The sequence below is a fragment of the Penicillium macrosclerotiorum genome (genome assembly GCF_028827735.1).
Source record: "Penicillium macrosclerotiorum strain IBT 26536 chromosome Unknown utg000008l_segment0_segment0, whole genome shotgun sequence".
Taxonomy (NCBI): Eukaryota; Fungi; Ascomycota; class Eurotiomycetes; order Eurotiales; family Aspergillaceae; genus Penicillium; species Penicillium macrosclerotiorum.
In genome coordinates, this window is record NW_026643087.1 from 1,764,668 (window position 1) to 1,790,473 (window position 25,806).

General features: G+C 51.6%; 13 protein-coding genes across 13 annotated transcripts; 6 read left to right on the forward strand and 7 right to left on the reverse strand.

Annotated features, from left to right (window-relative positions):
- Positions 1-202: 202 nt before the first annotated feature.
- N7462_008814 (tRNA dimethylallyltransferase) lies at positions 203-1,674 on the forward strand (the record flags this gene model as incomplete). The annotated part of the gene is made up of 2 exons (XM_057080528.1): positions 203-256; positions 331-1,674. The coding sequence occupies 2 exons, from the start codon at positions 203-205 to the stop codon at positions 1,672-1,674; spliced, it is 1,398 nt and encodes a 465-aa protein (XP_056930856.1).
- An 86-nt stretch (positions 1,675-1,760) lies between these two features.
- N7462_008815 (DXO/RAI1 family decapping nuclease) lies at positions 1,761-3,377 on the reverse strand (the record flags this gene model as incomplete). Its single annotated transcript, XM_057080529.1, has 9 exons — positions 1,761-1,906; positions 1,961-2,260; positions 2,331-2,501; positions 2,557-2,660; positions 2,747-2,754; positions 2,809-2,836; positions 2,896-2,927; positions 2,994-3,236; positions 3,303-3,377. The coding sequence occupies 9 exons, from the start codon at positions 3,375-3,377 to the stop codon at positions 1,761-1,763; spliced, it is 1,107 nt and encodes a 368-aa protein (XP_056930857.1).
- Positions 3,378-3,907: 530 nt separating this feature from the next.
- Positions 3,908-5,168, forward strand: N7462_008816 (protein GET4; the record flags this gene model as incomplete). Its single annotated transcript, XM_057080530.1, has 4 exons — positions 3,908-3,951; positions 4,026-4,270; positions 4,379-4,531; positions 4,594-5,168. The coding sequence occupies 4 exons, from the start codon at positions 3,908-3,910 to the stop codon at positions 5,166-5,168; spliced, it is 1,017 nt and encodes a 338-aa protein (XP_056930858.1).
- A 95-nt stretch (positions 5,169-5,263) lies between these two features.
- N7462_008817 (uncharacterized protein) lies at positions 5,264-5,928 on the reverse strand (the record flags this gene model as incomplete). Its single annotated transcript, XM_057080531.1, has 3 exons — positions 5,264-5,361; positions 5,433-5,501; positions 5,577-5,928. 3 exons carry the CDS (start codon positions 5,926-5,928, stop codon positions 5,264-5,266), a joined length of 519 nt encoding a protein of 172 aa, XP_056930859.1.
- Positions 5,929-6,141: 213 nt separating this feature from the next.
- On the forward strand, positions 6,142-7,457 carry N7462_008818 (replication factor C subunit 4; the record flags this gene model as incomplete). The annotated part of the gene is made up of 4 exons (XM_057080532.1): positions 6,142-6,517; positions 6,576-6,675; positions 6,737-7,159; positions 7,232-7,457. 4 exons carry the CDS (start codon positions 6,142-6,144, stop codon positions 7,455-7,457), a joined length of 1,125 nt encoding a protein of 374 aa, XP_056930860.1.
- A 218-nt stretch (positions 7,458-7,675) lies between these two features.
- On the reverse strand, positions 7,676-9,690 carry N7462_008819 (uncharacterized protein; the record flags this gene model as incomplete). Its single annotated transcript, XM_057080533.1, has 5 exons — positions 7,676-8,584; positions 8,658-8,852; positions 8,939-9,211; positions 9,295-9,316; positions 9,431-9,690. The coding sequence occupies 5 exons, from the start codon at positions 9,688-9,690 to the stop codon at positions 7,676-7,678; spliced, it is 1,659 nt and encodes a 552-aa protein (XP_056930861.1).
- A 515-nt stretch (positions 9,691-10,205) lies between these two features.
- Positions 10,206-12,566, forward strand: N7462_008820 (CeGAL family transcription factor; the record flags this gene model as incomplete). The annotated part of the gene is made up of 5 exons (XM_057080534.1): positions 10,206-10,325; positions 10,399-10,490; positions 10,559-11,590; positions 11,654-12,248; positions 12,321-12,566. 5 exons carry the CDS (start codon positions 10,206-10,208, stop codon positions 12,564-12,566), a joined length of 2,085 nt encoding a protein of 694 aa, XP_056930862.1.
- Positions 12,567-12,757: 191 nt separating this feature from the next.
- N7462_008821 (uncharacterized protein) lies at positions 12,758-14,462 on the reverse strand (the record flags this gene model as incomplete). The annotated part of the gene is made up of 3 exons (XM_057080535.1): positions 12,758-13,840; positions 13,901-14,197; positions 14,277-14,462. 3 exons carry the CDS (start codon positions 14,460-14,462, stop codon positions 12,758-12,760), a joined length of 1,566 nt encoding a protein of 521 aa, XP_056930863.1.
- A 973-nt stretch (positions 14,463-15,435) lies between these two features.
- Positions 15,436-17,106, forward strand: N7462_008822 (glycoside hydrolase family 32 protein; the record flags this gene model as incomplete). Its single annotated transcript, XM_057080536.1, has 2 exons — positions 15,436-16,681; positions 16,745-17,106. 2 exons carry the CDS (start codon positions 15,436-15,438, stop codon positions 17,104-17,106), a joined length of 1,608 nt encoding a protein of 535 aa, XP_056930864.1.
- A 376-nt stretch (positions 17,107-17,482) lies between these two features.
- N7462_008823 (putative amino acid transporter) lies at positions 17,483-19,396 on the reverse strand (the record flags this gene model as incomplete). The annotated part of the gene is made up of 2 exons (XM_057080537.1): positions 17,483-18,286; positions 18,365-19,396. 2 exons carry the CDS (start codon positions 19,394-19,396, stop codon positions 17,483-17,485), a joined length of 1,836 nt encoding a protein of 611 aa, XP_056930865.1.
- A 321-nt stretch (positions 19,397-19,717) lies between these two features.
- On the forward strand, positions 19,718-20,890 carry N7462_008824 (cytochrome b5 reductase family protein; the record flags this gene model as incomplete). The annotated part of the gene is made up of 1 exon (XM_057080538.1): positions 19,718-20,890. The coding sequence occupies one exon, from the start codon at positions 19,718-19,720 to the stop codon at positions 20,888-20,890; it is 1,173 nt and encodes a 390-aa protein (XP_056930866.1).
- A 221-nt stretch (positions 20,891-21,111) lies between these two features.
- N7462_008825 (O-phospho-L-serine:2-oxoglutarate transaminase) lies at positions 21,112-22,506 on the reverse strand (the record flags this gene model as incomplete). The annotated part of the gene is made up of 3 exons (XM_057080539.1): positions 21,112-21,606; positions 21,659-21,682; positions 21,742-22,506. The coding sequence occupies 3 exons, from the start codon at positions 22,504-22,506 to the stop codon at positions 21,112-21,114; spliced, it is 1,284 nt and encodes a 427-aa protein (XP_056930867.1).
- Positions 22,507-23,538: 1,032 nt separating this feature from the next.
- On the reverse strand, positions 23,539-25,265 carry N7462_008826 (uncharacterized protein; the record flags this gene model as incomplete). The annotated part of the gene is made up of 7 exons (XM_057080540.1): positions 23,539-23,632; positions 23,690-23,793; positions 23,885-24,074; positions 24,139-24,187; positions 24,244-24,299; positions 24,359-25,020; positions 25,080-25,265. 7 exons carry the CDS (start codon positions 25,263-25,265, stop codon positions 23,539-23,541), a joined length of 1,341 nt encoding a protein of 446 aa, XP_056930868.1.
- Positions 25,266-25,806: the final 541 nt, after the last annotated feature.

Genomic DNA, 25,806 nt, shown 5'->3' on the forward strand with positions numbered 1-25,806 from the left:
CTAGGTAGTAGTATGCCCCTCGACCTAAACTGAGCCGATGCTAGTGTGCCCGCAATCGCGGCGGCGGATGAGGTAATGTGCGATAACACTCACGATAACAAGTAGCGACCGCACTTTTTTTTCCCTCTTCAACACGAATCCCCACGATGCGGAGCTCGTGATGCTCGCTGCTCTCCGATCATTTCTGCCTGGTCGAAGAGCAATGATGGATCCCCTCATCGCGGTCGTTGGGGCGACGGGGACTGGAAAGTCTAAGGTAGGAGAGAAAAGAGAGAACCCCTCACAATAACCTCGCGTGCCACGATTATTTAAGCTGATGGGTACAGATAGCTCGCAGTGGACCTAGCTTCACGATTTAATGGCGAAATCATCAATGGTGATGCTATGCAGATGTACCGTGGCCTGCCAATCATTACGAATCAGATTCCAATTGAAGAGCGAAATGGCATCCCCCACCACCTGTTGAGCTGTGTCGATCTGGATGCGGAGCCGTGGCACATCAGTCGTTTCAAGAAGGAGGCCCTACGCCTGATTGACGACATTCGGGCGCGTGGTAAAGTCCCGATTCTCGTCGGAGGTACCCATTACTACACCCAGGCAGTCCTCTTCAAGGACCAGTTGCTAGGAGAAGGATCGGATGACAAAGAGGTCTCACAATCAACGGAGTTTATTCCATCGACTTCCGAGAAATGGCCCATCTTGGATTCTCCCCCCGATGTTCTGATGGAGAAGTTGAAAGAGGTGGATCCAGTCATGGCGGCACGATGGCACCCGAAAGATGGGCGAAAGATCCGGCGCTCGTTGGAAATCTATTTCCAGACCGGAAGACCGGCGTCCGAAATATACGCAGAACAAAAATTGACAAAATCTCAAGCAGTCATGGAGGATGAGAGTCTATTTCGGTTCAATAACACCTTGATTTTTTGGGTACACGCCCGCAAGGAAGTCCTCGATATGCGCCTAGATGCGCGCGTCGATGGTATGATAGAGCAGGGCTTGATGTCAGAAGCTCGAACCATGTGGGACTATGTCAAGGAAAAAGAGGCCGAAGGCATCTGTGTCGATCAAACCCGCGGTGTCTGGGTGTCTATAGGGTTCAAGGAACTGGCCCCGTACTTTGGCGCTCTCCAGGAAGCTCAGATGAGCGATGACGAGCTTGAGGCTCTACGGAAGAGGTGTCTCCAGTCCATTCAGACTGCCACGCATCAATACGGCAAGTCTCAAACAAAATGGATTCGGAATAAACTTTGGCACGCTCTATCTGAAGCCGGTCTGACTCAACGCCTCTACCTTCTGGACAGTAGTGACGTGAACAAATGGGAGGAATGCATTACAACACCATCTGAAAATATTGTACAGCTTTTCTTCCGCAATGAAACCGTTCCTGATCCCAAATCGCTGTCTGAGCTGGCAAATACCGTGCTCGGTGCAAGAGAAGAGCAAGGTCAGTCGCAGGCAGCCTTGGAGAGTTTCACTTGCGACGTCTGTAACAAGACAGTCGTCGGCGAAGAGCAGTGGAACATTCATCTCAATGGATATACTCATAAACGGACTTTGAAATCCCAGGCGAAAAGAGCAGAACGGGATGCCTACTTTCGGAAACGAGAACTCGAAGCCCAACAAAATACGCCTTCTGCAACCGATTCTTGCAAGAAGGGAACCAATGAAGATTAAACAAAAATACAAGCTTCGTTTAGTATAAGATACCATTCATAATCATTCCATCCTTTGGGACATAGCGAGTTCGTAAGGAGCCAATTTCAGGACGCCGAGCGCCAGGCCGTGAATGCAGGCGAGAGAATATCGCCATAGCCGGACTCTTCAATCTGGAATACTTCGATGACGGGGGACTTCTCCTGCTTCCGTATCCGCCAGATTCCGTCGGACTGAATAGTCTCTTTTAGCCCTACAGATGGTTATTGGTCATTCTCCAACAGAAGGGCGGTCAAGGCATGCTTACATTCTAAAAACGCAGCTGCAAAATTGATGCAGACATTTCCGTCCCAAGAACCCTTGCCCACTTTCTTAACCTTTGCAGGAATGCTAGCAGTGTCTAGCTCTTCAAGGCGATTGACAATGCCGTCTTGATCGCGGAAGCCAACGATGATCTTTGGCACGCCGAGTAGAAATGATTGCGCCCAGAACTTTAAGAGCTTGCGTTCATACCTGAGCATGTCTTGGTCTCTTCGGATTTCTGCGGATGTTTTCAGCTCGACCCAGTGAATGGGGTCTTCTGTTCGTTCCGGTTTGCAGTCCCACACTAGAAGATACGGACACCAGATTAGCTCTTGCTGTGCTTTTGGCAACCCTCCGGCATGAAGCGAACGTACCGGCATCAACCTCACCCCCAAGAACCATGCGCACCTTCCCGATGCCTGTCTTGACAACTGAACAATATTGTGCGCTATTATTGACAACTTCGACCTGTCGGCCTTCAATTTCTGCTCGAGATGTGGAGTCCCATGGTTGCCGCAGAACTGATAAAACCTCAAATTTATACCCTGGAATAATCAGCGTGACTATAATCTGGCAAACAGAGAGGAAAAGAGATTATACCCCAATACATCATCCGCTCTTGTGATGCCATCCCTGGAGGCATTCTCTGGCTCTTTTGGCGTTCTTTCTGCGCATTTTTGTATGCATTATTTTCCTCGATAAATCTGGAAACGCATTAGGAAACGCTTTTAAAGACGACCAAAAAAAATAAACAATAAAAAATAACGAAAAAAAACCTGGAATCACCCACATGGTGCCCTATTCTTCGTTAATTTGGCTCTATCGGGGGGAACATAAGCTTGATTCTCATACCTGGAAACACGTTGCATTCATCTCAAAGCTAGAAACCAATGAACGTCAGCAGGCGATCATTCGCATCGTCCCAATAGAGTCACCAACCCATCATTCGCATTAAAAGGAGCAGCCAGGATCTATCGAGGCATGTTAGAAGGATAACAGAGAGAGGGGGGTTTTAATTCATGTATCTTGCATCTTACTTTGGTCATCATCCCTCGCCACGTCACGATATCAGTGTCGCATTTTTTGCCGGTGTCCCGTTCAAAAGCAGCGATGGTATCTAGTAGAGCATCCAGATGCTCATCAGCAGTGTCGTCAAGCTTTTGGAACGTATCAAAGCCAATATCTAGATCCGCAGGTAGGCTGGGCGGATAGTAGTACTGCAGAGATGAGTCTCCCAGGGAGAATTTGCGATTTTGGTCATACGAGAAGCATGAAATTTCCTGTATCATTATTAGAGAATTCCGGCGCGGTGTGCTGGACACGATCGCTCAAGTTTTCCTACTTACCTTGGGCCGTCGGATAGTAGTGCTCGAACCGGCGAAGCGGTGCACTGGCTGGACGCTAAAAGTCGCCTTGCTCATGGCTGATCAGAGACGGGGTTCTGAGCCGGGCGAAGAGCTGATAAAGTAGAAATGATCTTGATGTCTGTCCCGGAAGCAGGACTCTATGTATTGATCTATAATGGGCTTTCAAGAATGGTGCAGCTGCGACAAAAGGCTATCTCATGCATATCAAGAGAGTCTCTTTGTCGGGGACGAAGCCAACGAAGCCAACTACTTGGCCCTGGCGCGTTCAAAGGGTCCGAGTCGCCCTGCGCTTGGATTGCAGTGTTGTTACTCGCCGAAACAGAGAAGATGGTGTCCGATATTCACGAAGTCGAAGGGCCAAATACACGTTGGGGTCAAAGGAGATCCAGAGCTCCGGGAAAAATGCCAGGGCGGGCCCGTCACTGGTTGTGGTTTGCGTGCATGCAGCACCGCGTCCCCACCGACTTTCCTCGACTCCCCGCGAACGTCCTACACTCCCGCCTCATCGTCGACGCCGCTCCTTTTCCACATTCTTCGCCGCATCGTCGTTGGAATTCTGTACAATTTTTCCCCCTCGGTCGATCATGACCTCCCGCGTCGACAAGGCGATCAACAGCCTGCGCCAAAAGTGAGACATCTATCTCGGTTCAGATGTTAACTTGGTCGAAATTGCCTGCTGACAGCTCCAATTCTATTACCTAGATTAAAGGACCGTGACTTCTATGACGCTCACCAGCAAGCGCGGGGCATCGTAACGCGCTATTACCTCAAGCAGTCGAACTACGATGCGGCCGCCGAGCTTTTGGCTGAATATGCCACCGCTTTTCTGAGAGAGGGTGCTTCGGCTAGTGGTGGGGATTTGGCAATCATGCTTGTGGATGTCTATCAGGAAGCGAAATGGGAGATTACGGGTGGCGATGATGACACTGAGGGCCGCGCTCGCAAGAGTAAGTTATTCCTCTAATCGACCGAAAAGCTCGTCTCGTGGCTTTGCCAGCCATATGTTACCGCGCTGATTGGGCCGGAAAGGATCGACTAACGGTTGTTGCCTTTAGAGCGCCTGATCGAGCTCCTGCGCGAATTTCCTTCTGAGGAGACGACTAGAAAGCGCTTCATCCGAAAAATGATCGAATGGAGTTCGGATTTCGGGCCTCTGGCGCGAGGAGACCCAGAACTGCACCATGCGATTGGCTTAGTCTACGCGGAAGGTTCGTTCGACCATCAAATTGATCGTAATTATTCTGCATACCCTCTAACTAGTCATGCCCAGAGAATGAGCCGTATGACGCCGAGACACACCTCGTTTTGGGAACCTCCGAGTCGGCAGAGACTCTGGCCAAACTGGAGTACGAATGGTACACCCACGACGAACCTCACACCGCGGCCCTATACGCATCGCGCGCTGTATTCCCATACCTCATAACCGGAAACTTCCGTAGCGCGAACAAAGCGCTTCTGATCTTCACCTCTCGTCTCTCGACGGCCAACCCCTCCTTGGCCGTGCAGGATGTGAGCAGCTCCAGCTCCGATGCTCGGGTGTATCCGGCACTCCCGCTCCTCAACTTCCTGACTTTACTTCTGTTGACCATTCAACGGGGAAGTGCAGACCTCTTCCGACAGCTCACAGCCCACTATGCGGCACAGATTCGCGAGGTCGGTATCTGGGATGATTTCTTGGCCCAGATTGGCGAGCAATATTTTGCGATCAAGATCCCACGCCAGGGATCAATCATGGATATGATGGGGAGTATGTTTGGATTTGGTGGCGCAGGAGCCCAGGAACCAGCTGGCGGAAGGCGGGTGAAGAAGGTCGAGGCACCCCCTCCAAGCATGGAGCTCGACTAGTCGAGACAAAGTAACGCTTCTCCTTAAACAGCAAGCTTATGATTGGCCGTGTAATGAATCTCAGATGCATGATGCAGCGTCTAATCGAGTCTGTTTTAGAATCGCATCTCTTTTTCGGGCTCGAACATCCAATTGTCGTCGTCCAACGATGCGACCTTCTTGCGTAGGCTTTGGTGGACGATGTTTAGGATTTCTGACATTAATTAGTTAAGACTGTAAAGTCAAGAGGGAATTGTATGTGTAATGAGAGCTATGCAAGCATACCATCGGGTTCACCATTTGTTTGTCTATTGCGATGGCGGATCATCATCTCCACCAGCGCATCATCAAACTCTAAAGAATCGTAAGCCATAAGTTTTGTATTTTTTTATATTTTTTAGCAAGGGCCATCAAAAGAACAGAACATACTCTCTTTATCAAGGGCGTTGAGCTTCGAGGAATTAAATGCCATCTCGTCTGCTTCCTCGGTATCCAGCTCTCCCAGCTCCTCGCCATCTTCGCCGACAAGTGTTTGCGGTAAAGCAGGCATTTCGAGCTTGTAACTACCATTCTTGTCGCGGACCACGATATCGCGATTCTCGGAGGACCTGCTACTCCGCGAAGATGATGAATCTGAGGTGCTCGACTTTAGTCGGTGTGAGGGCCGATGCGTGATCCCATTGTTCCCTGGCGGCACGGCGGTGCTTGGAGGTCCGGGGGCAGCGGGGCGACGGCTCAGATTCTGGTGGAAGAGATTTCGGCGAACATCGTTAGGCCCCATTTCAAAGCAGGGTATTTGGCAGAGAATTCTTTTTCAAAAGGAAGGTCGGGAGGTCGTGATAGTCATGTTTGAGGTGCGGGATCGTGGGCGGCGTAGTCAAAGCTCCTTGGGCCACGGACCGATAAGCTCTTATCGCGGAACGCGTCCACTTTCGCGTCTCCTTGGCCGTCCGTTTTCTTCTTTACGACATCGTTCAAAGCGAATCCCGCCAGCATGGTGCAAGCCGAATCCTCCACAACTGCTGAGCGCAATGGCCTCAAGGCTGTCACAGCTGGTGCTCCTGTCGACTACGAGCTGCCTTGGTCAGTGCCTATTCATGATGGTGACTTTAATCTCAAGCTGACTCTTTCGCTCGCGGGCTGCAACAGGGTTGAAAAATACCGACCTATCTTCCTCGATGACATTGTCGGTAACACCGAAACGGTTGAGCGCCTGAAAATTATCGCCAAAGATGGTAATATGCCCCACGTCATCATCTCTGGCATGCCGGGTATCGGAAAGACAACCTCCGTTCTCTGCCTGGCACGGCAATTACTTGGAGATGCGTATAAAGAGGCGGTCCTAGAGCTGAATGCCAGTGATGAGAGAGGTCAGTTATATCTTCTCCCGCGCTGAATTAAAGTTTGAATACTGACGAGGTGGTATAGGCATCGACGTGGTTCGGAACCGCATTAAGGGTTTTGCCCAGAAGAAGGTCACTCTGCCTGCAGGCCGACATAAGCTGGTCATCCTTGATGAAGCTGACAGGTGTGTGCCTCGATAGCCGGTTGCGAGGCGGCCCGGAGATTCTTCAGCTGACATCTTGTAGCATGACACCAGGTGCCCAACAGGCACTGCGACGAACGATGGAAATCTACTCCTCCACAACTCGATTTGCCTTCGCCTGCAACCAATCGAACAAGATCATCGAGCCCCTTCAATCGCGTTGCGCTATCCTCCGTTATGCTCGACTTACCGATGCCCAAGTCGTCAAGCGGCTGATGCAGATCTGCGAGGCAGAGAAAGTTGAACATTCGGAGGATGGCATTGCCGCTCTTGTCTTTAGTGCTGAGGGTGATATGCGACAAGCCATCAATAATCTACAGAGTACGTGGTCTGGATTTGGCTTTGTCAGTGGAGACAATGTGTTCCGTGTCGTCGATAGCCCTCACCCCGTCAAGGTTCAGGCTATGATCAAGGCCTGCTGGGAAGGCAAAGTGGATGCGGCGCTGGAAACTTTAAATGAACTATGGTGAGTGCCTAGGGCTTTTGAAAAAAACCCCGTTTGGTGATGGATATAAGTTCCCTAATAAATTTTCGATAGGAACCTTGGCTATTCTTCCCATGACATTATTAGCACAATGTTCCGAGTCACCAAGACCATTCCGACGCTCTCAGAGCACTCCAAGCTGGAGTTTATCAAAGAGATTGGATTTACCCATATGCGGATCCTCGATGGAGTTCAGTCTCTGCTCCAGCTTAGCGGCTGCATTTCGAAGCTTTGCAAGATCAACATGGAGCGCGAGCTCTTTGAGCCACGTAAAGCCTGAGCGACAACATGACATCCTGCAGCATATTCCCCACGGCGTTTATGGCGTCTTATTCCAATTTCACGAATGATGTATATTTTTTTTTGCTCATATTTGGAGGGCGTAGCAAAGCAAAAAGAAGATATTAGCTAAAGAAAGGCATTGCTGTGCCAATTGGCATGAATAATCCCAAAAACCTTCATCTGAGCCATAATTTCTAATTCATTGGCAACAAGTGGTCAAGTCTGGCCCTTAGTATAATTCTTCCAGATCCGCTCAATGGCCATCGCAGCTCCGAGAACCTTCTCTTCATCTAGCCTTTTACCAATGATCTGCAGATTCACGGGATGCCCATTTACCTGATCCCTGTCGTAGAGATTCCAATTCCACTCATCTAAGGAATTCCTCGGCACATATGGCTTGCCCGGTACCTGGTCCCGGTCAGAACGCACCTGGTCTACGGGTAGGGACAGGGCTGGGTAATCGAGGAAGTTCCAGATCTTGGTGTATCCCACCCAACGAAACGATCGGTGCGGGACGCTCGTGTGAGGTAGGACCGGACTCAAGAGAATATCGACCGGCTTCCCCTTCGGGGACCGAACAGCATTCCACATATCCAGATATTTCTTCTGGGCGGCCCGTTTCCGCTTGTTTAGCTGCCAGTACTCGTACACGGAAATGGGCTTGGCCCGATTGACCAGGGCTTCGACATGTGGAATATACGGTTCGTTGGCGACGGCAATATCGCGGCGGATATCTTCCCCGCCGTCGACAGTATAGAAGAGATCCATTATCTCGATGCACTCTGCGTGGCCGGACGTGTCCCAGGTCACGAGTTCATGCCCCTGAAGTTCCAACGCGGTGGATAATTCTTGTAAGGCTCGGGCGATGGGCGGGTGGACTTTCACCATGCCGTCGTCAAGGATGAGTCCAATGACCATGGGCCGGTCCTGGACCTCTCGGAGTGCAGATTCGTTCCAAGGCAGTGGCACACACCGAGGATCGAAGTCCCAGGGTCGAGCGGAGGCCACGAGTTTGGTGATGTAGGCCAGTGATTCCAGATCTCGTGCCAGTGGCCCGATTGATGAAGGAACATGTTCTTGGCCCTCAGTAGATACGGGCACACCCTCGGAAGGGAACCGGCTGCTCTGTAAGATGGGACATCAGTATTCAAGGATCAGAGTAGATCGTGAGTTTGGGTAATGGTCTTCATTCTCCTACCGTTGGCTTCAGCCCATATATGCCCGCAGTGGCTGCTGGCATCCGAATGCTACCTCCAATATCTGTCCCGAAGCCGAGCAGGGAACCGTGCAGGGCGAGCAGGGAGCCTTCTCCTCCCGTTGAGCCACTCGACGAAAAGGCGGGGTTCCGGGCATTGGTAGTCAAGCCCCAGAGCGGATTCTCGGTCTCGGCCCACTATATGTCGATCATGAGATTTTCAAAACGTCAAGGGGTAAGAGAAGAGAAAGAGACGATCATAATAGATCAGCTCTAGTACATACCATAATGCTCTGGCATAGGTTGGTTTTGGCGATCACAACCGCTCCCAGGTCTTTTAAGATCTCGACAAGCACTGCATCTTGCTGAGCAGGCTGGAAGGCTCGACCTACGTAGCCCAGCGTAGAGTCGATCCCTTGGATGTTGAATTGGTCCTTCAAAGTGATGATGACGCCATGCAATGGGCCTTTGAGTTGGCCTGAGGATCGATATTTCGCATCGAGAGCCTTGGCCTGTGCCAGCGCATCGTCAAAGACGACTTCCGTGAGACAATTTGTCTACCGCATCTGGTCAGCAAGTATGTCAAGTGTCCCGGCCTAAAGCGATTTGAGATCTTTGTCAGAAGTGGAGGATGACTTACTAGTTGATGAGAGACCACAGCCCTATAGAATGAACCATGATCCAAGATTAGAATCAGCGCGGCCGACCCGAAATGTCTCCAGGATCAAGGGCTGCTTCTTGGAGAAGTATTCCCGGATTATTCGGATTGCTCATACCGTTTGATATACGCCCGAGTGACCTGTTCGGCCGTAAATATGCCAGTTTCGAGACTCTTCAGCAAGTCGTGGATGTTGTCGATATCGGTGATCTTCTGAACCTCTGGATCCTCCGCAATGCGACTGCGCTCTGAAACCCGACTAGCTTGAGGGCCTCGCTGCTCAAGATCGTCGACGAGATAGGGCTGGAGCTGCTGATCTCGAAGAGCGCGTTTCTGGGCCACAATTTGGGTCCACGACGGGGAGTCCTTGATGGTCATTATGGATGCTGCTTTGCATGGTGCAGACCGCGAGCCTCGGTAACAGCCTATTTATTTCGGCTTCGGATGCAGCTCGGACCCAACTCCGATTCCTCCATAATTCCGCTCTTCATGTCATGTTCAAAGGTGGGGGAGGGTGGTGGTGGTGGAGAGGAGACCAAGTGGAGTTGCAGGCAGTCTACATGTCCGGGATCAGACATGCTAATCACCGACGCTGGGGTCCGACAAGGAATATATCACGCATCTCACGTCCTCCTAGAAGCCGAAGCTATCGCATCTCGTCGAGCCAGCATGGTCCAACTCATCCCATCGCCGAAACCCGCCCTCACCCCTTCTACTCTTCCAATCTTACTCTCTCGGACTCTCAAACCCACACTCTCCGTTCGCGGTGGGCGGGGAACCACCCAACCGTCGCAAAGTGGATCCTCAACCTCGACTCCTCAACCTTCAATCCACGCCCAATCCGCCTCTCACCATCTCCTCTCCTCTCTTGATGGAGCAGCCCAGGCCGGGCCATGGATTCCACCAGCACAGGGTCCTCGACCCCTCCGACTGGCGCCATTCGCACGCGCAACAAAACCCCCGGGTCAATCGCGAAGCGCGCATGCGACCAATGCAAGTTCCGCAAGATAAAGGTAAGCTCCCTCTCCCGCCCGCGCCTTCACCAGGTCGCGGGAGAAGGATTGCGCGCTAAAGCCCCCCGGACAGTGTAGCTTGTCGCAACCCTGCAAAGCCTGTCAGTCGATGGGCTTTGACTGCACATTTCTTCAGCCACAGAAAAAGCGCGGGCCAACCGGACAGTAAGTTTAGGAATCGCCCGCATCGCCCTCATTGATGACCAGGACGGCGCTGACAAAACCGTTAATAGTCGCGTGTCGCAAATTCGACAGCAGCAAACGCATATCACGCCCAGAGATCCTCAGGAGTCACCAATTGCTAAACAGGACGCCTTCCAATACCATCCTCATGTGCCCACCTCATCCGTCGATACGGGCCAGCCCGTATCGCTGCCGGGGTCCTCCTGGACGCCCGCCCATGGTGGGGTGACTATGCCCATGAATGGCGCAGCTGGCCTGGCACCATCGGGGCCACCCACGGGGGTCGTAGACGCCTGGGGTGCCGACACGACCTCTCTAGACTCACACTCAGGCGGCGTTGTTGGGTGGAACGACCGCCCGGATGTCGAATACTGGCTACCTGATAACCTAGGCGCACAGGTGCCGATATTCGAATTCCCCGGAAGTAATATTTACCTCAAGCCCTCCCTGCCATCCATCATCCAACCTGTGCCGGACGTCGCGGCGATGAACATGCCTTCCCAGGAGCCCCAGGGCATGCGCTTTTCCCCGGCAGTGGCGTCAATGCAATCGTCAGAGAGCCAGGACACCGAGGAATTCTGGCCCAATTCGATTAATGAAGCCAATATGATCCCATGGATTGATGTCTACTTTGACCGACTGCATCCGACCGTTCCAGTGCTGAGTCGTTCCTCGCTATTCACCCGGATGATGTCCCAGGAGCATCGCAGAAATCCACATTTTGGATCGATGCTGCTATCACTGTGTGCATTTTCGTTGACTCAACCAATTGAGATCAATGAACACGCAACAACGTCGTCTCGTGCCACTCAGGCCCGATCGATGATGCACGAGGCCACAAAAATGCGGAGCTGTTCGGACTTTGGTGAACACCCCACCATCGAGGCTGTCTTGACCAGCTTCTTCCTATTTGGATGTTTATTTGGAAGCAATCAGCATAATGCGGCGTGGCTTCGTCTACGAGAAGCGTTGGATCTTGCGTCGACACTCGGTTTGAATGATCCGGAGTCTTATCACAACCTTCCCGGAGAAGAGAAAGGCCAGCGATTAAGGACCTATTTGGTTTTATCTATCACAGAAAGGTATGTAAATTCAAACTTTTCTCGACTGACCCGAAAGCCGACAAGTTGACATGTAATCCCCAGAGCATATGCTCTTCAGCGCCTGCACCCAGTCACGTTTTCTGGCAAGCCCGGATTCAGCATGCGCTCTGTTCATGATTTCCTACATAATGCAGCCCATAGCCTCGTCTCTGGAATCATCGTGCACAATGAGAAGGACGCGGAGGGTATGATGGGACTAGCGCGACTGATGGAATCCTTCGACGCCATCGACGAGGATTTCATTCATTGCTGGAATCGACGATGCGATATTCGCAACGGCTTCTGCCAGCGGTTCACCGAGACAAAGGCGCTATCGATGTTTGATACCCTGGCTCGGATCGGCCAATCGGAGCGGTACCGGGGCTATGACTGGTTCGACCGAGCTAAGGGAGATGCAAATGACAGCAACGCTCTGTTGGCCATGGGGCTCCGAGAAACACAGGCAGCGGACGTATTTCTTGCACAGAAGTGGGTTCAGAACCGAGTCTGGCTGCTATGCTTGAATCATGGTCTCCTGCGGACCCAGGCCGAGCGACTTGAGATGACATTCGGCTACGCTGTTTCGATCGCCGAATCGACATTAGAACTATGTCGATCCTTGCGATTAAGCTCAATGGAAGCCCATGGAATAGGATTTGTATGGTTGTCCCTGAAGCCGGCTGAATTGTTGGAGCGTCCCCGCTAATTCTTCTTTTTTTCTCTCCCCTAGACTGAAAAGTTGTATGATATCGCCGTCGGCGCAACAGATATTCTCTGTAACATCAGCCCACCATTCGGGACCGGAATGACCCCCTTGGGAAGTTTTTCCGAATCAATGTCTACAACCTCCACCCCACAGAGTCTAGCAGATGACTTTATGCTACTGTTCAGCAGTTTTCGAGGTGGAAATCATCCGTTTCTGGAGAAGTACAAGGCCCATTTGCGCTCCCTTCAGATACCTGGGAACTGGTCCTAGCAATGATGTCTACTTGTAATTCAGCGTGGGTTTGTGCCAATAGAGAGGATCCGGCGAATATTGTTGGGTGTATACATATATATGGAATGTTTCTTTTCTTTTTTTTTTTTGGTGGATATATACGATTCATTATATTGAGATTTAAAATTCCCCGGGCCCGATAACACCAATGCATTAATGCTCATAGATTTTCACAATGGAGCTAGCTTCCCCACAGGCTCGGTCGACGTTTCGCCTGTTCTAGATTCCAAGGAAGTCTGATACGACCGCCATTTCCAGGCCGGGACTTTGGCCGCATACATCTCATCGATCTCCGCGAATGTGCGGCCACGGGTTTCCGGCATGAAGAAGTACATGAAGACAATAATGGCAGCCATGCATCCAGCGAAAATGAGATAGGTTTTTGCGCCGAGATTCGCCGCATCGGCAGATGTTAACTGCGGTACTACAAGCGTGGTGACGACGGCGGTGATGCCTTGGGTTGCGATTGTATAGGACATGGTGAAGTGGCGGAGTTTGGGCGTTGCCATCTCTGCTGGCATTAAATTGGAGAGTGAATAAAAGGAGGAAGCCCAGAAAAAATTGAGGATGAAGGATAGCGCGGCAATGGTCATTTTGGCGTGCTTATTGTGTCGGTCAAACGCCAGGCCGCCCGATACGGCGTCTATCACGAAGAGGATACTCATTCCGACAAACGCGGTCGGACGTCGCCCGGCGCGGTCAATAAATAGCGGCGCGGCGATCGTACCGGCTAGGGTACAGCAAGACGCGATGATTGTCAGAGTGAAAGCGTCAGCGACGCCTATTTCAGTGAGGAAGACGGTCGTGTATGTTGTCGACAGGATGACGCCGGAAATCTGGTTGAGAGAGTAGAAAGAACCAGCGACGAATGTCCTTCGGCGATTCTCTCGATTGAAAATATCCCAGAAGCGGGCACCAGCGCGCATTTCGCGATGCTTTCGTTCGCATAATTCCATTAGCCGGAGCTCATCATCGACCTGCTCGTTGCTGAAGCCACGGAGCTTGCGGAGGTTGCGTCGAGCCTGCTCCATGTTTCCCTTAGCCACGAGCCATTCCGGACTTTCTGGGAGAAAAATAGTTAAGACGACCAAGAAAACGGGCACCGCAGATTGGATCGCGAGCGGGATTTGGTAAGACAGATGGCCCCCGATCTTTTGCGTGCCCCAGACAATAACGGTGCTCACGACGCCGGCGGCCAGATTAAGAATATTAACCGAGCTGACACTCCGGCCTCTCATGGATGCGGGAACCACCTAGCATGGACATGTTAGACAAAATCCCCGGAATTAAATCAAGCTGAAAAGAAGACTCACCTCTGCGAGATACAAAGGGGCGGTGGCAGTAGCAATCCCAAAGGCAATTCCATTGATAAATCGTCCCCCGACAAAGGCCCCCAGATTCGGAGCGAAGACCTGAAGCAGCCCGCCTCCGAGAGAGACGATATATGCGGTGACAAGGGGCCACTTGCGGCCAAAATGAAAGTTCAAGGGCGATGCTAGCAACCCCCCAACCACAGAGCCCACTAAAGGGAGGGAGAAGATGAGGTTTTGGTTGCGGGCTGTGAGGACATATCGACCAGTGGCCGGGTTAGGCCCTTGAAACTTCTCAACCTGCAAACAGTGCTGTTAGATAGGTTCATTGTAATAAACTGCTTGCCCTGGCCTCGGGACAGGAGGAGGGAGCGCTCACGAAGGAGGCCAATGCGGCAATGGGCGAGATGAGTTTATCGTCATAGCCGAACATGAACGAAGCTGCACCGAAGACGATGCAAGCAAAGACCAGCAGTGCATTCACAGGCCCCTTTTCCTGGCCTGACTGGTCGATATGCTCGACTTCGGGTTGGACGAGGTCCTCCTTGTCCGACGTTAACGCCATTCGCAGTGACCCGGCCCAGTGTGAAAGTCGAGAAACCGGGGCCCAAGGCCTGGCAGTCCATTGAAATGCCGCCTTCATGGCGGGTTTATATGCACCGCTCGCTCAATGCTCCTCATAGTACGGATTTCCCCATGAGAAGCAGAATCAAGCGTAAGATTTCCCCGGATTTTTGTGAAACCGTTCTCGGTCTCGTTTAGTCAGGCGAGACGGGGATTTTCGCCGAGGTTTTCCCAGCACATCACCCCAGATTTGGTTTCTGGGGTACTTGGAATGGTGGGACGAGCAGGTGTCAACCCGAGACTAGTCTGCTGGCTCATCCAGGGGCTGTCGATCGTGAGTCTATCTTTCCTTTCAAGCCTGCGTCTCCACTTTGCTGCCATTGCGCGAACTGGGCTGAAGGCTAGATTTCACCGACGATCTTCCGCTGTGATGCTGCATGCCGCCGAGCGGGCCTCCGACCAAGTCCCGGTAGCATCGGCAGATCGGAAATCGGGGAAAAAAATGCCACAGGGACCCATATGGAGAGAAGCTTCATTCGTTGAATTGCCGATGGCAGCAGGGGAATGCATTCGATGTCGTAACATTCCGATCCGTGCCTGAATGGGAAGTTGAACACGAGAAAAAAAAAGGAAAAAAAGCACTAACCAGATCATTTCAGCTCGGCTACTTTAAGATCTTTTTCTTCCAGCACCCAGGTCGATTCATGCGTCAAGACCTGCCAGAATAGAGCCATGCCGGTTCTATCAAGCTCCCTCGATGGAGTAGGTCCTGACATACAGGACAAGCACCCGCAATCGACGTTGGAAAGCGAACTGGGAGAGATCGCATCCAACGCAACTCATTCAAAGCCAGCCTTTCATTTAACAGCTTCAGCAGGCTGGATCAACGATCCTTGTGGCCTGGGCTATGATCCTCATACCGGGCTCTACCACCTTTTTTCCAATGGAACCCCCATGGCAACGACTGGGGCAATATGTCCTGGGGACACGCCGTATCTTCCGATCTTATCTCTTGGGAGAAGTATAGCATGCCGGCCCTGACCCCATCTGCTGAATATGACTGCCGTGGCATCTTCACGGGCTGCTTAAGCGCGACGGATCTCCATGGGAATTTTTCGGGAGCTCTGACGGCCCTCTACACGTCTGTTAGACACCTTCCAATCCATTACACGCTGCCGTATACTACCGGCAGTGAATCGCTCAGCTTGGCGGTCTCAGGCGATGGTGGGAAGACATGGGAGCGTCAAAGCTGCAATCCCATTCTACCAGGACCACCTCAGGGTCTTTCGGTAACGGGATGGAGAGATCCATACTTGACAAATTGGGCCCGGCAGCAACCGGACCACCCATCAAACTGCCAAGCACCCTTGTATGGATTCATCTCCGGTGGGATTGTAGGACACGGCCCTAACATCTTCGTCTACACGGTGAATCCCACGGATCTACGACAATGGCAATACGCGGGACCCCTGGTCAGCGTGGGCAGCAACTTCCACCCATCCCGCTGGTCTGGCGATTTCGGACTTAATTGGGAGGTGGGAAATTTCACGACCTTATCCAATGACCTCGGCCATTCCCGGGACTTTGCAATCATGGGCGCCGAGGGATGCCTGCGTTCTGAAAATTCCGACTGGACCAGGCCTGGTTCAGCCCGCGAAAGACGCTCAGCGCGGTCTTTATTATGGATGTCCGTCAACTCGACAGAAGAAAACAATGATGAGGCGCTGAGCAAGTATAATTTTGGCGGAATATTTGACCATGGCTGCTTGTATGCCGCCAACTCCTTTTGGGATGCGCAAACATCCCAGCGGATAGTCTATGGCTGGGTTACTGAAGAAGACCTACCTGATGGACCTCGCCATAGTCAAGGTTGGAGTGGTATGATTTCTCTTCCTCGAGTGATCCGATTGTTGTCTCTGGAAAGGGTTAAGAAGGCACGCAATTCGCCCTTGGAGTCCATTACCTCCATCGAGGTCATGCGCGATCCCGCTCACCCAGATACATTCACGATTCACACACTGGGGATCAGTCCAGAGTCACGACTTGCGAATTTGCGCGAAGGAGCTAAAGTTAGAGAGCTTCAAGATTTGCCTTTCCCAACGAAATTAGCCTCGCCAGTTGATTCCAATTTGCCCCTAACAAACCGCTGGGAACTAGAGGCCGAAGTTTCTGTTGGTCAATTGTGCCAACGGGTGGGCATTGAGATCGCGCACAATATCGGTATGGATTCATAACATGCAATAAGTTGTTCTTGTATATTACTGAGACTGACATGATTTCCAGATTTCTCACATTGCACAACTCTCGCCTGGGACCCCTGCAATGAAACATTTACGGTTCATCGACCGCCTGTGGAAGACAAGGAGATTAACCATGGATACGAGTCTGCGCCACATACACTATTTACACTTGTCAATGAACAAGGTGAAGAAGTCGAAGAAACACTCCACGTCCATGCCTTCTTCGACAAAAGCGTATTAGAAGTCTTTGTGAATGGTCGTACAGTCATCACAACCCGGATCTATTCCCCATCAGACCAATGCTTTGGGATTCGATTTATTGCGGAGGCGAATGAAAATTCGCTTGCGGAGCAACCGGCACGACTTGTGCGGGCTAATGTCTGGGATGGGCTAAAAGGGGAATAACGTTGTGATGACAGCATGATAGTTCAGCAATTGATATGGTATAATTGTATATGAATATTCATATTTCATGCAAAAAATTAAATGATTATTTTGTGAATCTAGTATTATAAGGCATTCGAAAGGCCATCCAAGCGAATAGAGATAATAAAACAGTCGAGAAGATAAATGGTTGAAATGCACCGGGTGCTAGAGCCACTGTCATCACATCGTACGCCAATAGCAAGCTGAAAAGGACAAGAAGCTCGAGAAGGCAAAAGACATAAAGGGCGCATCATGGCGCCTCTCTTACCACACACCGAGGTTATATATGCATGGGTATCAAATCATAAAAACAATGATAACGCACAGAAAGATCAGAGGAGCTTTATCGAGAGCACTAGTTCCAAAATTTCAAGCTCGGGAGGCCGGTCCAGCCATCGCGTTGATAGATGCGCCAGTAGTATACCGGCACGCCGGTGATGATGAACCCAACCACAATCAGGGTCTGGAGGGGCTCGGCAATCACAGCACGACTCAGGAGGAACAGGCTGACGCAGCAGAAGATGATTGGGGTAGTGATCCAAGTGCGGTAGGGACGCTCAAGGCGAGGTTCGCGAATGCGTAGGACGATCAGGCCAAGCACAGTAAGGAAGTAAAAGGTATAACCAGCCACGCCATAGAATGTGACCAAAGTTTTGAATTCACCAACGCCGATATAAACGGCTGTTAGCGCCGCATTGAAAGCCATGGCATTGATTGGAGTATATCCAAGTTGAGATGCGTCGCCAAAGACGCGCGAAAGAGACCGTCGAGCCCATGAGGCACGGCGAAGGCGGCTGCCTGCAGGAGGAGGGGATGCGGAAGAGCCACGGAAACCAAGAGTCCCGAATAAAGATGGAAGGTACCCTTCTTTGCCGGCTGCATAGACGAGACGGCCACTGGTGAAAGTTGTTGCATTAAGGGCGCCAAAGCAGCTGGCTGACACGACCAGGGCGAGGATTAGAGCGCCGACGGGGCCAAACACTTTCCCGCCGAATTGGACGGCGACAGTGTTGCTAGCTTCGATGGTAGAGTGAGGTAGTACCAGGAAGTACGAAACATTGGCCATCAAGTAGGACAAAATGACCAACGGCATGCCAGTATGGATCACACGCGGCAGGTCGCGGCTTGGGTTCTTGAACTCGCCCGTGACATAGTTCGTCTTAGTGTAATAGCAATGTTAGACCTCAATCTGTAAAAAAGGGGGGGGAAGGGCGAGGGCTACAAATAGATTACTCACATTATCCCAGCCATCAAAAGCCCAGAGCCCCGCATACAGCGCCACCGCGAAGTCGGATATTTCAGTGTTGGTTCCCTCAAACCAGCCATGGGTCTTCCATTCGTCATTGGCACTTCCTTTCGAGGAAATGCCGGTCACGGCGACCACGATACCAGTCACAGTAACGCCTAGCAAAGCGATGAATTTGAAAAACATGAGCAGGTCTCCAATGCGGGTAGCCATCTTGGTCGAGATGCAGTTGAAAAGCGTCACTGCGAAAAGACCCCCCAGTGCGACTCCCTTGTTAATCCACGGATTGATTTGTTCCATGTCCGCGCCTACAAATGCACGCACGACATATTCCCCAAAGATAATCGAGATGATCGCCGCAGATCCCGGTTTCAGGACGAGGACCGCGCACCATGTGAAGAGAAAACCCGATAGTTCCCCGAAGATCTTCGACAGATAGACCTGCGCGCCGCCGTTCAAGGGGATCGCGCCGCCGAGTTCCGCATAGCTAGCTGCGCCTGTCCAGGCCAGCAAACCGGCTACAGCCCAGACAATGAGCGAGGCACCTGGTGACCCCGCATTCGCATTCACTTGGCTTGGAGACGAGAAGATGCCCGAGCCAATGATCAGACCCACGATTAATGAGAGACCATTCAAATATGTCAACGTCTTGTTTCGTTCCAAGGACCCATCCAGTCTTTCCCGATCCAGTCCTGACGGGGTCCCCAGGGGAGCGTAGCCAGCCTGGGTTTGTGATAGCGGAAACAGGTTCCGGCCGAAATCGAATGCGGAGGAGATCGAGTAGGATCGGAGAGGCCGTTGATGCCCAGTTTCAAGATAGCCATCATCGTGAGAGTGTCCTAGAGGATCCTCATCCTCGAGTGAGAGCTTGCGCGAGGACGAGATACCATCGGGGGAGGACGACCGTGAGGAGCCGGCAACAGAGACCGGCGAGGAGGAAGCGAGAGAGGCGAGCTCTAGAGAGTCTCGTGGAGCGGCGAGATTGCCATTTCGAGTGTCGTGAGGGAATGCGCTGCTCGACATTCTCTCTTTGTGGTAGGGTTGTCTAGGATGCGGGAAAATAATCCGGGGCAGCGACAGAAGGGAGCGAAGGGATTGAGGGATCGAGGTCAAGAGAGCGAATCGACTGGATCAATAGAGGTTGGCAGGACTCTCCATCTCTCGGAGCGTAGAACAGCCAACAAGGATCGAGGAACCCAAGTTGGGAAAGGAAGGGAAGTTGGGAAAAGCCCCGAGCGGGTAGACGAGGCCAAGCGTCCAGTGCCAAGGGGGCATGAGATTCCGTCGATCGGTTCCGCGCAACCCAAATTCCCCGCGCTACACTTCGCTTCCAATGCGCATCCCATGAAGTCCACAATTCCTACTTTGTGCTGCCGGCGCAGCTCCGGTCTGCGATCCGCCGCGCTTCGCCCTGCCCGGTACGCATCCACGTCCCCGTCCCCGACCCCAACCCCGTCCGCCGCTCCGCCCGCATCTCCGAAATCTCGCCGCTGGCTGGGCATCGTCGTTGTGAGCGCCGTGGCAGCCGGCGCCGGCGCCTATATTCGTTCCCAAGGACCTGGATCGGCTACGTTGAACCAAGAGACGTTCACCAAATACAGCCTTGTCTCCAGAGAGGCGGTCTCCTCGACCAGCAGTGTGTTCACCCTGCGGCCACGATACCATAGCGACGAAAACTACGATGTCTACGAAGACGCCTGGCGCACCGGCGTATGGAGTGTGATGTTCAAGCAGCCGCAACTCCAGATCGGTCGAGACTATACCCCCTTGCCTACCACCGAAGCGACATCATTGACCGTGGATGAGGAGAACGAGGGATACCTGCGGTTTTTCATCCGCAAAGACCCATTTGGAGAGGTCTCCCGATATCTGCATAGCTTGGAAATTGGTGCAGACATCGAAATGCGAGGACCACAGATCGAATGCTCCATCCCAGAAGAGACTCAAGAGATCCTGTTCATTGCGGGTGGGACGGGAATTGCACCGGCCTTGCAGGCTGGATATTCTCTTTTGAACCGGACAACAACCCAAAACCGACCAAGGATACATATTCTCTGGGCGAGTCGCCTAAGACAAGACTGTCTCGGGGGCGTAAGTGACACGCCGAATGGCCCCGTATCCACCGGGTCGTGGTTCTGGGGCTGGTTTGGTTCTTCTAAGAGCAGTGCCTCGGAGAGTCAGGCCGTCCCTGCAGTCTCCCAGAATCAAGCTTCTTCTCTCATTGTGCGAGAGCTCGAGGCGCTCAAGTCACAATACCCGGGACAAATCACGGTGGACTACTACTTAGACGAAGACAATCGATTCATTGGGAAGAAGGATATTTCGCAATTCATCGAGTCCACCAGTCCCGCCGTCGAGTCTGGTAAGAACAAACTCATATTGGTATCAGGCCCCGAAGGCTTTATCAGTTACATGGCTGGTCCGAAGGTCTGGGCGCAGGGCAGGGAGATTCAAGGTCCACTACAAGGAATTATCAAGGAGCTGGATCTGAAGGAATGGGCTGTTTGGAAACTTTAAAGGACTCCCTTGTCATCATCTGTATCATATTATTTTTCTTGCAGCACATAGCATATGCCATGGAGTTATGTTGAATAGTCGTAACAGCCCTGAACATTTTTTTTGGTCTGCCATCCGAGTCGATAGCCCAATGATATCCGAACATAAAAATAAAAGGAAAAATAAAAAGCTCCTGGTTGAATTCGCTAATCCATCATCAACGCCACTGCCTCCAGGGCAGCTTACTGGGTCGAGGCAAAGTCCTCCAGATATTGCACTAGCTTCTGAACATTCTCCAGGGGAACGGCATTGTAGTTGCTGGCACGCATACCGCCAACGCTGCGGTGGCCCTTGAGACCTTGAAGCAGGCGCTTCTCGGCACCGGCAATGAACTCCTTCTCCTTAGCATCATCTCCGCCGCAGACCCGGAAACAAATGTTCATACGGCTGCGAACGCTCTTGTCGGGGACAACACGGTACACCTGAGGATACTTGTCGAGTGCCCCGTAGATAAGAGCTGCCTTGTGGTCGGCAATCTGTTCTTGTCCACTGACTTTTTGGGCACCGAAGGCCGCAGTGAGGTCGGCCATGACTTGGCCAGCAATCCAGAGGTTGAATATCGGGAGGGTGTTGTAGAGGGAGTTGTTCTTGGCGATAGTGGCGTAGTCCAGGACAACGGGACCGGGAAGACCGCCAATGTTCAGGCGATGCAAGAGCGCGGCGGGAGGGGTTGCAGTCTGAGGGGGGAAGTAGGTCCTTACGGACGATGGCAATAGTGATACCGGTGACACCGATGTTTTTCTGGGCACCACCCTGTAAGATTTGTTAGTCGAATGGACATCTGTGGACTAGGGATAACAGCAACAACTTACGAAAAGGACAGCGTATTTGCTGACATCAACTTTTCGGCTGATGAAGTTGGAGCTCATGTCGGCCACAACGAGACGTTCATCTTCCGCATCCTGGCCTTGGGCTTCTAGCACCTTGGGGAAGCTCTGGAACTCGACACCGTCGACAGTCTCGTTGTCACAGAAGTAGACAAAAGCAGAGCCCTTGCCGCCCTCTTTCTTGGTGGGAGTCAAGGACCAGGTGTTCTCCGCCGGAATGGTGCCGAACTTGCCGTCATTCGCCTTGCGGGCATCCAGAGCGACGTTGACGTACTTGGACCCGACCAGTCTAGCAGCTTCTTGAGAAGCCTTCAGTGACCAGGATCCAGTCACCAGGTAGTCCAGCTTCAGCTCCTCATCCACCTCCTTCTGCAAGCGTTGGAAAACCAGCTCATCCACAGCAGCTTTCTCCGCGCCGGGGTTGGCCTTCAGCACGTCGGCCTCTGCGCGGCGACGACGGCGCTCCACCCAGACCGAGACCAGGTTGTGGACGACAGCGCTGAACTCGCCACTGCCACCGGCCTGCATAAAGAGAATTTCATAGTTTTCCGGAATGTCGAGGAGGGAGGTGAGGTTGGCCTTAGCATCTTCAAGAATCTTGTTGGCGGTGGGGGAGCGGTGCGAGATCTCGCCGAGACCGAGTCCGGAATCGTTGAAGTTGACGAAGGCGCGCGCGCCAGCCTCGACGACGCTGGTGGGCAGAGGAGCGGGACCCGCCCCAAAGTAGGAGACTTCTTGCCGAGTTGGCATTTTGAGTGAGAGGAGAAGAGGAGAGGTGGTTGGGAGGCGAGGTTGGGAGGGTATCTCGAGTATAAAAAAAAAAAAAAAGAGATCCGGCGGGGGAGAGAAATCGAGTCACAAGTGGACCGTACCTGAAGTGGATCAACCTTAAGAGTCATACAACGCCCTCGAGGCCATTTTAAATCTTTGAAATTCCATCATCCTCTAATTCTTCTCGGCAAATCCTCCATCACTCACCGGATTGATTTCTACGAGCCAATGAATCGTTATTTGAGAAATATCCGGCGGCAATGGCGGGGTATGCGCCGATGCGGCGCGGGGACATTGGGGTTGGTGCTGCATACTACTTGAGATACCCGAGAGTAGCGGAATTGCGACGAAGAGAGACAGGCCTAGATATGGGAATGGAAATCCGAATGAAAGACCCGATCTATCGGTCAAGATGAGATATCTCCTTCAGCGACGGGACAAACTTATGGTGATCAACCGCATCTATTATTTTTCGAACGTTCCGCGGCGGGGCGGATCTACGAAGTCCGTCTCTAGACCCTGGGAATGGTGTCGCTCCAAAACAATGATCGATCAATATCACACGGTCTAATCCACATCTGCTCTGAAAAGAATGATGTATCTCAAGATTGATGGTCGTTCATTTCACCATCAATTGCGCTGTCACATCGTCGTTCCATCGTCCGCATGCCCTGCAACTCAATGAAGCCGACATCGGATCAAGCAACATCACGTGATATAAACTGATCCTCGAGTTGACCTTGTTTGCACATGTTTGTTCAATCTAAAAGGACGTGGGTTCCATTGAAGATTCTAATGGAATGCGAAATTGATTTGTGGTTCATCTACCGAAAATGTATATAGTCAGGATAACGTTAGCTGCAAAAGCACGCCCCTCCTTCGGATGTTTCTAAACGAAAACCATTCTCGCGGATGTGACTGGCGAATATATAAAACTCAACCGTCTATACTGGATTTCCCATTATTCAATATCTTTGGGCCCGCAGCTTTGTTTTGATGCAATAATTCTTCTTAAATGTTGGGCTGTTCTTTGCGTTGGAGCAATTTTTCAGCCTCAGCTATCGCGTCATACCCATATATCCATGATTGGACAACGGGACATGTCCTATTTGCCATTAGAATTGAACTGAATGCCAATTGAACAGTCTAGGGTGCCACAAACCATCGGCTGGGAAAAGCACCAGTAATTTCTTTTCCAAGCTGCGACGCGAATATTTTGTCTCGCGCTTCTTGTTCAGGGCCATCTGGCATGTGGAAATCTTTCCTCTATAGCCGATGACCTCTAATGTCAGCCTCTGTACCGGAAATACGTATATGGGATATAATGTTAGAGCTCAGTATTGTCGATAGTGCATACCTGCTTGAATGTTTCCCTAGCTATAGCCTCACTTCGCAACTTTCGAAGCCTTTCAAATGTATGCAAGGCGTTCGGGAGGTGCTCCTTTTTTGTGACGGACTTTAAGATAGTCCCTAGGGCCGCTCCGTCCTCCATGGACGAATTAGCGCCCTGTGCAAGATAGGGCAGCATGGGGTGACAAGAATCGCCTCTGTCAGATGTTACTTGGTGGCTCTATATCCTGAAGCTTAGAAGTACAATACTGATAGACTTACATTAAGACAAAATTATTGGCTTCGTTAATCCAAGATGGTAGCTCCTCTCCTGCAATACATTAGTGTCAGTCTACTGCAATGACAGCGAATTTTCGATTCTCTTACTATGCATAAGTTTCCACTTGTCAACGCTGTCAACGTAGCCTAGAAGTAGAGTAAGACTTTGATCGAGTTAGTCATTAGGCCTGGAAGGGAAAATTGCTGTTCAGATTCTGCGTACATGGGATCCCAGCCTTCGAACAGCTTTTTCATTTCTTCGACATTTCCAGGTTGCTTCGAGACACCTGGGGGGAGATCGTCGGGTACAAGTAATACAAGATTATACATTGTGCCTGCCTTCAAGGAGTATCCAACCGCGTGGGATCCGGGACCAATCCAAAAATGGACTTCTGGATGGCGAACCCAGTCTTGTAAAGCTGGCTCCTTGATTTGATCCAAAGTCAGAGCAATTCGATATGCCAAGTCTCCTGTCGGCTTGGGCGGATCGGCAGTTCCTAGGAAGCATTCTCGAGTTCGTGACCACAAGCCATCGGCTCCAACTATTAGGTCAGCGTGGTATTCGTGCCCCGAAACCGTAGTGATCGATGGAACTGAGGGATCGACAGTTTGTACGCGTTGATTCAGATGGAACTTCACTCCCAACTGCTTCGCCCTTTCGTACAACGCTTGCTGCAAATCCACTCGATGTAGATCCACGAAGGGCGCACCGTATTTCCTTCGGATATTCTTGTCAAAGTCCACCTCGCGGGCCAGCACCGGCCCAGAATATCGATGTACAGACAACTGTGTCGGCTCGGCTGCTTGGTCCCACATGACCTGAGGCAGGTCCCAGCTTTTGAGAAGACGCGAGCCATTAGGTGTGACTTGAAGGCCGGCACCAACCTAAGCAAAACTATGTCATTATTTGATCCTCATTGGGAGGTTGGTGACAAGGCAAATACTTCTGCAAGTTCCTTCACTGCCTCCAGGACGGTGACCGTATGGCCAGCCAAAGCGCACGATATGGCTGCAGAAAGCCCAGCGAGGCCTGCACCTACAACGATGATGTGCAATCCGACCTTTTCAACTGCCTTGAGAGTACCGGCGTCAAAATTGTGGACAATAATCAGAGTCAGAATACATACCATTTTCCACACCTGCTGAGCACTCAAAAATGTAGTCGCGGATGATATATGCACCAACAGTAGAACACTGGCGTACCACTAGCAATGCTGCGGAGGACTTGACTTCTGGCCTGGATCACCATCAGCACTCGCCATAGATGTCAGTGGGGTTAGACATTCAGACGATATTGTTTTTCGGAATATCCGCCGTCTACGGATCACGGATCATGGATCAGCCCACGGCTGGGAGATAGAGGTAAGTATCTCCAAGGAGCTCGGGAGACCTGGACAGCAAGCCCAACTCAGCCCCTCATATGCTGCAACATTTCCACAATAGGCATTGAGGTGTGACACGCAGGGGGTGGGTGAGATTTGGCCCCACCTACCACGTTAGGAACGGGGCCAATAGGAACAGGCTGATGCGATTGAATTTACTATTCAGCGGTGTTTTTTACTTGGTTTGGTGCACAACAGAATCCTCGGCGATAATAAAGAAAATTAATAAAGATGGGAAGGCTGGCGACGTAAATGCGGCAGCCCAGCCGACCGACTATACAGTCTTGCC